Raw genomic sequence first — 14410 nt, forward strand, 5'->3', positions numbered from 1 at the left:
ACTTAAGCACAACTATCCTATGCTTACTTCAGCACAACTAACATCATCCCTAGCATCGTCAAAACACAACAAATGACAACACCCATAGCTACACACCCAAACCATTTATTGTTCTGCTCCCCTTCTTTAGAGTACCTCTTCCTGTCACCATTGAGAGCTTTGCACTTTAGCTTCAGGTTGTCATTCTCAGTCAGGAGGCACCTTCTTTGTCCAGTAAGATCCTCCACTTCTCTTTGCAGTAAGCTTATTTCACCCTTCATGAGTTTTTTTTATCAAGGATCAATTGGTTGATCACATCCCTTTTCCAATCAGTCCCATCATCTTCATCCACCCACTCAAAGCTCTTGCAACCCCTTGTTTCAATTTTGGGATCATAGAACTTGCAAGTCAAAAACTTGTTGCCTAGATTCTCTCTAGTCCATGAAGTTAGCCTAGCCATGGGAATACCACAGTCACACTTTTTGTATTTTGAGGGTGAGCACCTAACCAAAGCCATAATTCCCTGCATATTCACAAAATTAAGGAATCATTACAACATTAAATACTTTAATTACCCACCAACACTTTCAATTTCATGATTATCACACCTAACAAAAAAACCCCCAATTTAACATTAGACTCAAGAACCCTAATTTCTTTTCCAGAAATTAAGTAGAACTTACACCCACCACAATTCGATTAAAGCCAAAACATCATTCCTATGTACTAATAAAGTTACTAATTAAACATATAATTGAAGATTACTGGCCTAAATTGTTTGATTAAACCAAAGAACTGACCTTTTTCCGATTCGCAATTCTTCCCTATTCAACCCACCAATCACCAATTAACCACACTCACTGAATTCGCTTTTGATTGTTTGATGGAATTTGTGTTTGAATTTGTGTTTTAATTTGCTCCAATTGATACCAGAACGATTACAATGAACGCAAAGCATGAAGAATCGTATTTAAATGGGAAGAATAAGGAAGTAGTCGTTGGAGTAGACCCCACTTCACAGAAACAGTAACATAGTTGGTAGTTAATTTAACAGTTAGTGTGTTTGAGTGGTATTTAAAAAAAAATTAAAGGGGTAGTAAATGTGAAGCAAGGTACTTTACCTGGTACCAAATGTCAAATTTTCCTTTATTCTATGCTCTATTTTTTTTTAAAGGGTAATGCTAGAAATGTTATATATAAGCATTAAATACACTCTTGAAAATTGTATAAAATTAGGAATTCATGACAAAAACACGCGTAAATCAGTGTAATTAGTGTTTATATTTTCATGATTTCTTAACTTTTTAAGATTTTCAAGTGTAAATTTAATGCTTATATGTAACCCTAAGGGGTATATATAACATTTTCCTTTATTAAAACATTTCACAATATTTTATTAATTTCTTCTCTCCTATAGTCCTACTAGACACTCCAATTATCGTACTCTTATAGTAGTATTTCCATATTCTCTCACTCCTCCCGATCATCATAAAATAATTTATTCTTCCACAACTTCAATTATTTTATATTTTATTACTTTGAAGGGAAATTGGCTATTAAGACGGACATAAATAAAGCCTATGATAGGATCAAATGTGATTTTCTAGAGAGAGTTTTGTACAAGTTTGGTTTGCCTGGAGCTAATGGTTAAAACTATCATGAACTGTGTTAGAATGGTTTCTTTCTCTGTAGTTATCAATGGCTCCCCCCCCCCCGAAAAAATTTACTCCAAAATGTCGACTTCGTCAAGAGGATCCAGGGATCCGCTATCCCCTTACCTCTTCATTCTTTGTGTGGAAGGACTTTCAGGTCTCATTAGAGAAGTAGAAAGAAAAGGTTGTATTGTGGGGATTAATGTAGCACAAAAGGCACCAAAAATAAGTCACCTCTTTATTGCAGATGACTCGGCTTTCTTCTTACAAGGAAAAGAAAGCAATGTTTTGGCCTTAAGAAATGTGCTTGATATTTATTGCAAAGCTTCGGGCCAAGTCATAAATTAAGACAAGTCAGTGTTATTGGCTAGTCCCAATTCTTGTGAGGGATGATACCACCAGGTATAGTGAACTGCTAGGAATTAAAAAAAGTAGCAGGTTTGGGATTTATCTTGGAATACCTTCTGATTTTGGGTCGTCTAAACAACAAATTTTTGGTAATCTTGTGGACCGAGTGAAGGAAAGGTTGAATGCATGGAACTCCATATTTTTATCACATGCTAGTAGACTAACACTTATTAAATCAGTACTTTCTAACCTGGGATTTATGTGCTATCTGTCTTCAAATGTCCTGTTACTGTGCTGAAGAAAATAAACAACATTGTGGCCAAGTTATGGTGGTTAGGAAATAAAAGCGGCAGAGGTGTGTACTGGAATGGTTGGTCTCATCTCACTCAGATAAAGGAGAAGGGGGGTCAAGCATTCTTGACGCTCGGTTTTTTTAACCAAGCTCTCCTTGCTAAACAAGGATGGCGCATTATAAATTACACCGAGTCTTTGGTCAGCAAAGTATTTCGAGCTAAATATCGCATTGATAAGTTTTCACTCTTTGAGGATTCATGGTGTAGAAGAAATTTGGGCTCGTGGGGTTGGATTGGAATCAGGTGGGGGTTGCAAATCTTAAAGCAAGGTTGTGCGTGGTCCATAGGTGACTGGTGCTATGAAAAAATTCACCATCCTTGGGTTTATGGCGCGCCACCAAAATGGAGAAACCAAGACTGTTTTAGTAATGAAAACGTTGCCACCCTCCGAAAACTAAATGGGGATTGGGATATGGATGCTTGTACAGTATGGTTCTTTGATGAAACAATTAAAAAGATCTCAACTATCAAGGCCATGGATGCAGGATTTGAGGATCTAATCATCTGAAAAGATGACAAATGTAGGAACTATTCTGTGAGAAGTGGTTACAAAATCCTTTTTGTTAAGAAACACAACCAAGATATGAATTCGACCAACAGCATGCAATGCAATATAAATTGTATGTCTGGAGAAATAATGGGACGCCTGAACAAAAAAAATTCTTGTGGAAAATACTAAAAGGTGCACTACCTGTTGGTAGTGAAAGGAAAAGAAGAGGTCTGTGGCATCATCTTATTACAGGAAAGGGTACTTGCAGTAATGTACGCTTGGAAATCTATCAGGTTTCTGGCAGGAAAAAGAAGGGCAGATGGGGTTGGTCACTGAAGTCTGCAGATACAAACATAAAGCAAGGAGAGGAGCAATTTCAGCAGCAGGATAGAATTGCAGACATGCTAAAAACGATCTTCAATGGATTACGAGAAGCAACTAGATTGCAGCTGTAGCATTTGCAGGTTATCACCAGAGAACGAAGGTTTATCAAGTGGATGCAGGGTGATCACATGGGCATCCAAAACCATAGAATGCTAATTCAGAAGATAAATGATTTATTACCTAATTTTCATTATGATTCTGTTAGTTACCAAAATTGTAGGGAGTAATGTTATATATATATATATATATATATATACATACATACATATATATATATATATATATATATATATATATATATATATATATATATATATATATATATATATATATATATATATATTATTACTTTGTAAAAACAAAAGTGTGTATAAATGGAGAGGAGAGAGAATATGAAAAATACAGTATTAAAATATAATATGAGAGACCAATAGTGGAAAAAAAAGGGTAAGATATTTTTTATTAATTTTCCAAAAAAAAAAAAACGGCTTCAAAAGGAAGGCGGAGCAAATAATAAAATATGTAGAGAGTAGGATACAAAGGTGTTAATTCGGCTGTCAGGTCAGTTTCAATAACGTCGGGTTGGGTATTTTTAAATTCGAGTCATACAAAATTATTGTGTTCCTATATTTCGAAGTTTGAATCAGGTTTTATTTGGCCTGGTCGGTCAGATCAGTTTTTGACACCTCATGTATCGAATTATAAATCTTGTGTTCAAACCTTGTGATAAAACCTCGCTTTTTAGTATATAAGTATAAAATGAAGGCTCTTTAAAAAAAAATGTACCGAATGAAGATGGGAGGCTATTCAGATGAACAAATGAGCGAAATAGCTAGCCCCGATAGTGTATGTTTTATGGTTAGTTATAAGACTATTGAGGCTCGTGATGATTTGCTTTAAGAATATAGACTATTGGAACTCTATTGCACTATAATTCCAAGTGTCCGTCAGTATGTATATGAATGTGCACACTAAATGTTGAAGAATTGTAGTGTGTAGTAGTAAAAATCTCACAAAAGAACATTAATTAGAAAGAAACAAGTAATATATCATATTACTACGTATAAGATTCAAGTGATTGACATATATATGAGCTCGCAAATCTACATACATAATCATGTTACACCTTTAAAATTTAACAAAATGCAAAATAATTCATAATCAAAATTCAAAATTGAAAAGGTTGAAATGTCTTCTATACAACATAAAAGTATGACTACCTACCCAATATTCAACAATTAAAGAATAATATTCCTTCACATTTTATATAGCACCAGGTTCTCGTCAATTAGATTTTCCACCTCCAACCATCAAAATACTTCCTGGTCGCCCTTTTGTAGCTAGGCCTTTGTCGCACCATCTTCTAGTACTCCACAATATTCGGCCATAGTATTGAGGAAAAGAAGTTTCGCCTTACCATTTGATTACATAAAATTCATAGTATTGAGGAAAATGCTAGCCCGGGTATCATTCTAATTGATAAAACTTTCGAAATTCTTAGAAGCCATAAAAGAATGAAAATACTGCTGCTCTACTCCAAATGAACAAGAATAGAGAGAAGAAGGGGATTTCCCATTCTCCCACATTCAAATGCTCGGCCAAATTACATTTCTACACATAAAAATCAAAAGAAATCGATTAACTGATAAAATAAACTACTCTGTTTATGAAAAGATTCAATATTTGAAAGATTAAGTTAAGGGAAGAATTACAAACGGGGTTTCGGGCTAAGAATTTGGGAGAAAACTGAAGATGAATTGAAAATCAATAATTAATAATATTATTAACATATAACAACCATTACATAAAATAATAATATCACTTATCAAAACCTCACATCAACTCAATAATGGAAATTATTCAGCAAGTAAACTTACAAGATTGAACTTCCATATCGTCTGAGAATTTCGGCAACCGTACTTCCATTGATCCTTAGTTCAATTCGTTGATTTAGGAGTCTACCAAATAAAACCACTAAAGCAATCAAATTCTATACTAAAACATCAAAATTAAGAAAAAAAAAAAAAACATAAATAAATTCAAAAGTTAATACAATTGAAAAATTATAGGATAAGAGAGGTGGTTTTGGGGTAAGGTATTGCAGGTATCTATGGACACACGCTAAGTACGATCAACCCGTTGAAAGGTGTAGATGCGTCGTTCGAAGTGCGCTACGTTAAGCATGTGTGAATATGCTTGGCACTCATAGGAAGTGAGAATTGACGTATACGGTTAGGGACAAGAAAAGTAGGGAGCCGCCAAAAAGTTTTTTTAAAGAACTTGTAAACCGTTCACGAATCATAAAAGGCAACCACGAATAAAGGGACAACGATAGGCAATAACGATTGACCCGTGAAGGTTACACCCCATTCATAATCCATGAGATTACTAACTCCATATGGTTCGGAACGACGAAAGGAGGATCGGGAATGATATATGGTACGAAGTGAGTCATGGAGTCACATTCACCCGTGCGTATTGGCCTCTACTCGATTCTTATAGTGAAAAGTGATTCCCTGTTATCTCAAAGGCATACAAACAAAGATTCGATTTGCTCCAAACTATTATTATGCTAAATTGGTTGAATATTAATGCAACATATAATTCTAAAATATTTGTGATCACTTAATTAAACAACAAGATTAAAAAGGAACCTAAACCGGTCGTCCAAATTATCTTATTAGGCGTGATTTTCATTTACATATTCCCTTTAAACATGCAATATGGTGATCAATAAAATATAATAAAATCAACATTAATATTGGAAGCAATTTAACCATAATATCGTTAGTCATATCAAATTAAATAATAATAATAAACCAAATTATAATACTAATATTAAAATAAAATAAGTAATTAAATTAATTAATTACTCACATTTCGCGCGCTCCTTTAAATTGCAACATCATGAATAAAGGTTAGTAACTTCAATAAAAATATAAATCAAATGGAAATTAAATTAGATTAAAAGTAAAGTTGATTTGGTCCAAACCCTCAGTTAATTATACTTTTCACGCCTTGGTTTAAGGACGGAACCTCGGGTCAAGTATGGACTCCTTGGAGTGCTTAGGGGAAGTATTATGGAAGAATAAGGAGGCTAGTGTTTAGGCTAAAGAGGGAGAAGAGAATGATTTTTGGTGTTAGGAGAGAGAGGATGATTTTTGGTGCCCCCGAAACTGCAGAAATCAGGTTTACATTTATAGAGGAGACGAACAGGGGGATGAAAAGAACCCTAGAAGAGATAAGAGCCGCTAAAAAACCCTAATTGGGAACCGTGACATGGTGTTGGGCACCGTGACACGGTACAGTCCACCGTGGCACGGTGAAGCACACCGTGTCGCGGTGTATAATTTGTCTAAAAGTGCGTCCAGATTCATAAGGGCGTGACAAAAAACGCGAAATAGACACGGGAAAGCACCGTGTCACGGTATGTGTACTGCGACACAGTGCAGAATACCGTGTCACGGTACCAAGCACCGTGACACGTTAGCTTATGCCGCGACACGGCAATTTAGCTATTGCGCGGTAATTCCAGTTTTTTTACGCGTTTTTAAAACTATGATAACTTTTGATCCATAACTCGAAATAAGGAATATAATATATCGTTGAAAAGCTTATCAAGTCTACTTTCCAACCCAATTGGAATCAGGTCAAAATATTTTGTAGATTTAAAATATGGTTGTTTTAGTGAAAGGGTTTCGGTTTTGGGCCGAGTTTAGTATTTTGCTCATATCTTCTTCGTTTTATATCGGAATTAGGCTTATGATATATCATTGGAAAGCTTATTGAAAGGCCTATCCAGTCAAATAATAATTGGATCAAAATTATAGGGCCATGAAATCATTTCAGCTCGGTTTTGTGATGTGTACACGATAAGTGGAAAGTGAGTTATGGTTTGGGGACGAAATGGGCTAAAAATTGGGTTGGTTTATAAAATGTATTGAATGGAAATATGGATTTAAGCACTCCAAATATTAAATACTCAACCCGAACAATAACGGCGGTGAAAGATTGTTTGTTCATCATCGGATTTGGTTTTGGGGAGATATTTTTAGGTGTCTACAAAAGGTTAACACTTTCTTCCTCACTCTCCCAAACCACCATTTCTAAGGTTTTTGCAATTTCACCAAACTCCAACAATGGTGTCTCCTTAACAAACTCCTTTCTACGATCAAATCGTCTTAATTCAATTTCAATTCATCGACTAAATTGGGTTGTAAAATTCAATCAAACCAAAGTGAGAGAAAGTGAAGAAAGCAAAAATAAAATTGATTCAGATACATGCATTTCGATTTTCCAATGAAAAAAAACGTAGACCATAAATTTAACAATAAACACATATTGTGAACTTTGAAATTCAATAGTTTAAAAATAAATAAATAAATTTAATTCACCTCGAAATCTAATTCAATGGAGAAGAGAAAGCTCGGTAAGCGTTTCAATGGAGAACTCATAGGTCGCTTCAACGTAGGAGGCAGAGGAGGAGAAAAGAGTGTTTAGGAGAAAGTAAATGGATAAACTTAGATTTTAAGGTTAATAGAGATAAATATGTAAATATACATTTTCAAGGGTATAATTGGAAGGACACTATTTATAAGAGTTTTTTTCTACTTTTTATAAGGTAGGGATAAGGTAGGGATTTAGCTAATGTGTGGCCTAAGCATTGAGCTGGATTGCTACCTTGAAACATAAAGTTCGTAAAAAAAATGGATTAAAGAGTAATTTTCTTTTGTCTTTGAATTGTTGAGACTATTCCTCTTAATTTATTTTATTTTTTTGAAGGCATTCCTCTTAATTTATTTTTTCCAAGTTACATTTACTTAAAGATATATTTATTCATTTGTGTATATAAAAACAATAAATTACTATTAACTAAGATGGTAAGAAATGTACTCTTATATCCATGATGAATTAAGTATAGATGTTATTCATATAATTAATTAAGTTTTACACTCATGGAAAATACAAGGTTACCCTTATAAACAAATATAGCCACATTATGTGGCTAGGGCTAACCATGCAACAAAAAAAAAAATAAAAAAAAAAAATTGTTAAATTTTTTTTTTCTAAATGAGGAATGTAATTAATAATTAAATTTCTTAACTTTAAAAAAAAAAATTTGAACAAAATTAAACGAGATTTATTGAGAATGGACCCATGCATAACCCTTTGAATAGGTTTATCTACTAGATTATTCTCAAGTCATGCTCGATTTTTAAATTATTGATAATTGAAATATAAAAGTTTCTAGAGAAATAAACACAATAGTCAATTATTATAAGTCTTCAAAAAAAAAAAAAAATAAATAAAATTATGTTTTAGTATAGAGTAAAATAATAGATTGTTGGTACTCCGTCGTAGATTTCTTGGGTATGACCGTATGGGGTGTGTTCCATTGCTATTGCACCAACACCCTTAGCATTTAGTTCTACAATGCAATTCATATTTAAAAACAGATGATCCTTTTGGCTTATTGTAATCTTTGTCAATATATGCTGCTGTATGCCTCAAGCATATTAAACAGTGTCAACATTCATTTCCCATCAGCTGCATATATGTGTCCTTAGTTTTTTTTCTCGTCATCTGCATATATACACCCCTACAGTTTAAGAGAGAGAGAGGGGGGAGGGGGGGGACTTCAGGGAACAGCTTCTATGGTATCAGTAATTATACATAACCAGATGTGTAATTCAGATAGTGTCATTCAAACCCACTCAACAATATACTCTGTATAAAACTTGTTAGAGGTGGATAATAACATCACTCAGAAAAAGCAACAAGTTGTAATGTTTCTACACTGTGTTGAAGGCATACTTGGTAAACCTAGCATCTTGATAATCTCAAAGATAACACAGAAAGCTACAAACTAGCAAATGGATGAAGTGATTACTCCATAGTTTGATAAATAGCGCAATTGAGTTACAAGGATAACCAATGTTAGATCAAAAGATTTAGGGAGGCATCATAACCTTGTGTAGTTTTCCGAAGTTCTAAATCTCTAGTTCCTAAATCGTCTGTCGACACTATAAAAGGATAAATTTTAAGTACATTCTATTTGCTAAAGGAGAAGACAAAAAGAGGACTTATTCAACTTCTAGAACTGCATAAAACCTGAGTTCCTAACAGTACAGTTGACAGAGTACAGTCAAGTACAAAAACATTTAGAAAATTGCATTTCTTCTATGACCATTACATGATGTAGCAGTCATTTGATGCAAAAACATAAAAAGAGGAAATTGAGAGTGGATATAGTCCTAAGCATACTACTGAACCACAAAACATACTCATGCATATCGCGACAACCAAAAGTAGTAGATTAGAGAAACAAAACCCAATTAATCATTGCAAAAACCTTTGCATTTTTCATACAATGGCACTGGTATAAGTAGCCTGATATCAGTAAAGTGGGTTGGACTTAACTCAGTCTGCATACTGTACTTGTTTATTACGGCGTACGAAGGTCCCACAACCTGTGAACAAAAACAAGCACTCATATTTAACAAAAACACATACACATCAACAAAAACACATAAATTGAGTCAAAAGCTTATGTCCAGCCAATCATTAGGCTCTAACTCTTACTTGAGGAAATTGACATGATTAATGAGTGATACTCCAACTTCAATAACATATTCAACAAAACTTCCTAGCGATTGTTTTACTAATTACTTGGTGCCTGTGGAATTTGGAAGGCTGTAACTATAGCCAAAGATTGATACTCCCTCTATACTAGTCATAAATGGCATATACAATCAGTTTCTATCAGTTCTCTAATTTTGGGTCCCCTATCCACTTACTATTAATACTCCATCTGTTTGTTCTTTTTTTTTTTTTACCCACTTTAACTTATATTCAAATATTCCATTTGGACCAACATTTTTGATTTATAAATAAAAGGGTCAAGGTTTTGCACGGACAAGCATGAAAAGTCAAAATGGGTAAATTAAAAAGACGCAGAGGTAGGAAAAAAATTATCCACTACCCTTCAAATATTAAGTTTTTTAATAGTTTATCACTGCCGAGAGTACCCACTAACTATAACAATTAAGGATTAAAAAAAGAAAAAAAAACACTGCCCACCATCACCCGATAAAATAAGCAGTCTATTAAATTTATCTTAAAATTTATGTGAGTCAAGTTGTGTCAACTAAGTAGGAACAAAGAGTATTAGAGAAAATTAGAATGGATATACCCCATATACCAATATTAGATGTATTAAAAACATACGTGTTTGAATAAGGCACTCAAGATAGTCAGAGGTACTGATAGAAAAGATACGACTGCCCAACTTGACATGAACTGCAGTCTTATAATCATAAGAAAGCCATTACACTAGTCAATCCATAACTTCTCTGTCCAGAATAGACATGCATCTAAAATTTCTTAAGAAAGAACAAAGTAGCTCTATATGTTTTCTGTCCTGAAAATCTCTATAATGCGTCTAAAATCTCTTAAGACCAGAACAAACTTGCTGAGGGACAATAGTTACGGATATTGGCAGTTTGCTTGAGAAATTTTCACCATGACATTATTATGCGAAAATCAGAATCAATAATCATCATGGCAAAGTTTTCTAAAAATAAGTTTACTATCAGTACTCCCTCATCGTTTTCACCAATTCATCCCCAACAAATTAATGCTCAAATGATAACATGGAGAGAGGAAAAACCAAGAATCATGAAGAGTGTCAGCACAGAAAACTACCAAAGGCATTAACAGCACTAATCCATAGGGATTTGAAATTGTTTCTCACCATATGAGAACAAAGTTCTAGCCAAATGCCCTGTCGACACAAAGGGTCACGAACCACTCCTTTATGTGAGAACACTCTATACGTTCTAAATTTTTACTCGTATGTTCTAAAATTTAAATCTAATGTTCTAAATTTTAAATCTAACGTTCTAGATATTTACTCAGGTGTTCTAAATTAAGTAAGATGCTCTAAATTAGTACTCACATGTTCTAAACAATAAATTAGTTAAGTTAGATGTTATAAATTTTAAATAACCTGTTCTAAAATTTTAACTTATATGTTCTAAATTTTAAAACATGTATTCTAAGATTTGTAATCATATATTCTAGAATTTAAAGCAAATGTTCTAATTTTTACTCGTATGTTCTAAATTTTTACTCACATTTTCTATATTTTATACCAGATGTTCTAAATTTTTATTCACATGTCCTAAATTTTAAATCAAATGCTCTAAATTTTACTCATACGTATGTTCTAAATTTCATAAAGTAGTTTTTTAAGTTTTTACTCATATGTTCTAATTCTTAAATCAAATGTTCTAAATTATTACTCACACAGATATTCTAAATTTTTACTCATATATTCTAAATTTTTACTCACTTGTTCTAAATTTTAGTTCATTTCTCTAATTCTTAAATCAGAAGCTCTAAATTATTTCTCATACAGATGTTCTAATTTTTTACTCGTATGTTCTAAGTTTTTAAGGCCTGTTCATATTTACTGAACTGAATTGAACTGAAGTGATTGGAGCTGAGCTGAACTAAAATGAGATAAAATGAATATTTTATGAGAGAGGGAAATTAGGAGCTGAAGTGAGATGAAATGAATATTTTATGAGAAAGGGAAATTAGGAACTGAACTGAAACTGATTGGAGCTAAACTGAACTGAATAGAACTGAACTGATTGGAGCTGAACTGACTGAAATTAAGTTAATGTGAACAGGCCCTTACTTACATGTTCTAAATTTTAGTTCATTTCTCATATAAGTTTAGATTCTCACATATTAACCTATTCTCACCATATTCCTCCCCTATATATATATATATATATATATATATATATATATATATATATATATATATAGTCAAATGAGAACAATCTTAAAATGAGAAGGATTTTATGTGCATAATTTTTGTACCAAATGTGCATATTTTTTTAACTGAATGTGCAAAAAAATATTTGACCCAAATTCGATGCGCATAAATTTTGAACATAATGTACACAATTTCTAAATTTCTAGAAAATTCAATTTTTTTTGTTATTTGAAAATTTGTTTTGTACATTTAGTGAAAAAAAAATACACATTTAGTGTAAAACTTATGCACATTTCATCCTTCTTATTCTTCTCATTTTAAGAAACTTCTCATTGAATCTCAATCCCAACCTTATATATATATATATATATATATATATATATATATATATATATATATATATATATATATATATATACTACCTCCGTTTCTTATTATGTGCAACAAAGGGGTATTATTTGTGAAACATAAAATATTCCTTTGTTGCAAATAATAAGAAACAGAGGTAGTATATGTATATATATGTATATATATATATATATAAGGGAAATAAACAGCAATACATTTGGGACCTATATGAGCTTCTAGATAAGCAGATATCTGAGCATGTTTCGAAAGAAATCGCATCTAATAAGCCCAGAAACACCAAAACATGAGACTAAACAGTAAACACATAACCTATACTAACTTAGCAAACAAAAACTAAGATATTATTTGTAAGAGAACTCATTGCCCTTATACATGACATAATCCTACCAAAGATAAAAAGAATGCACAAACTTCTGAAATGTATACTTACCCAACATCTAGAAGTAAGAGAACCTCAACGCTATCAGCTCTTTACGGAGTCGGTGGTTTATCACTAGTAGTGGTACGATAAACTTGATGTATATCAGGTACAACATCTTTAAATGGTTCAATGTACTTCTCTACAAACTTAGGCTCAGTCCAGGAAGCAATATTTAGAAGACAGTAATCCCTAGTTAGCAAACCTTTCTCCTTCAGAAAAAGCAGCAATTTATGTCTAGGCAACAATCTTTTCTCAAGGCTATAAGCCATCAAGTTAGAACGCGATGCCAAGAACGCAGGCTTATAACCGAGCTCTTTCATAAGAAATTCCAACTTCTTTTTTATCAATGTTTCAGATAATCCCAAGCAATAAGGATTTAGCCCAATTAATCTCAAGACATCAGAATGAGTCCATCCATAACTCTTAAATATATCACATTTACCCTCAACACTCTCATCCTTATAACAAGCCAAGTAAAGACCGCGCAAGAAATTGGGAGAATCACGAGGAATCCGAAACTTATCCTCAACCTTAATCAACATATCACGAAATATATGTGGCTTCCTGTACATGACTTTTGGTTGCTGAAGCATGAAATTCACGATTTTGTCATTAGAAATTCCATATTCTTGCAACAATTTAACATTGGGAATCAAATGATTATCAGCAGCATGAGCAAATGAAAGCCAATTCGACCGCCTCAAGACTTTTGCAACATTCTGATCACTACCCACAACATCCCTTATAGCATCAATTTGAGGACGCATTCTTCGGGTTAACATCAAAGGATTAGCCAATATAGCATTAACTAAATCAGACCCAGAAAATCCCAAATCCTGAAGAAGCTTGATTTTAGGTTTTAGGGATTTGTCAGCATTAGCACACAGGATTCTAGGTATATAAGCAACGACCTTTTTAATTTGGGGTTGTTCAAATCCAATTTGTTTGAAGAGATCAACAATTGAAACTACATTTTTAGCGAAATCAAAATCACTGACCTTCTTCGCCTCTTGCGCTTCAAGAAATTGAGATAATTTGGTTGGAGAAAGGGGTTTTTTGCTGGGAAACCCTAGATAATCAACCAAAAGAATCTGCAATGGTGGATGAGAATCCGATGATGATGTTGAATACAGTAAATGGCGGCAGCAGCCATGGATGATGTACAGAGGTTGGAGTTGATGACTGCATTTGCGACCAAATTTGAGCATTGCTATGGCGGGAATTATCACTGTTTTTGAGTTTCACAGTCTGAAAAAATGGACCAACAGATGTAACGAATTTGAATTTGAAAAACTGGACCGACAGTCTGAAAAAATGGATTATTCAACAAAAAAAAAAAAAAAAAATCTTCGCCGGCGAATTGGGTTAGTTTTTTTTTTTGTTTTTGAACGGAACTGGGTTAGTTTATATGTTCTTGATTTCTTTATTCCCTTGTTTAGTTTTTTTGTTAATTAAGCTAATAATTAGGGACTAAACTTTTTTACTTTTCACCTTTTGTGATCTGAACTTTTTTCTTTCACCATTAGGGACCTGTGAAAGAATTTTATTGAAAAAATTAACTATGGTTAAGTGTTGGGGTCCACTAATTATTTTAGCTTCTAATTTATTGGCAAATTAAGGATTTTT

The 14410-nt window shown here is 33.1% G+C and overlaps 1 protein-coding gene across 1 annotated transcript; it reads right to left on the reverse strand.

Moving 5' to 3' along the window:
• Window positions 1-9275: 9275 nt before the first annotated feature.
• Window positions 9276-14094, reverse strand: LOC145576516 (transcription termination factor MTERF8, chloroplastic-like). Its single transcript, XM_081634263.1, has 2 exons — window positions 12794-14094; window positions 9276-9676 (listed from the first exon to the last, which is right to left on the reverse strand). Exon 1 carries the CDS (start codon window positions 13990-13992, stop codon window positions 12835-12837), a length of 1158 nt encoding a protein of 385 aa, XP_081490389.1. The 5' UTR covers window positions 13993-14094; the 3' UTR covers window positions 9276-9676; window positions 12794-12834.
• Window positions 14095-14410: the final 316 nt, after the last annotated feature.

The sequence above is a fragment of the Chenopodium album genome, chromosome 13 (assembly GCF_948465745.1).
Source record: "Chenopodium album chromosome 13, dcCheAlbu1.1, whole genome shotgun sequence".
NCBI classification, from domain to species: domain Eukaryota; kingdom Viridiplantae; phylum Streptophyta; class Magnoliopsida; order Caryophyllales; family Amaranthaceae; genus Chenopodium; species Chenopodium album.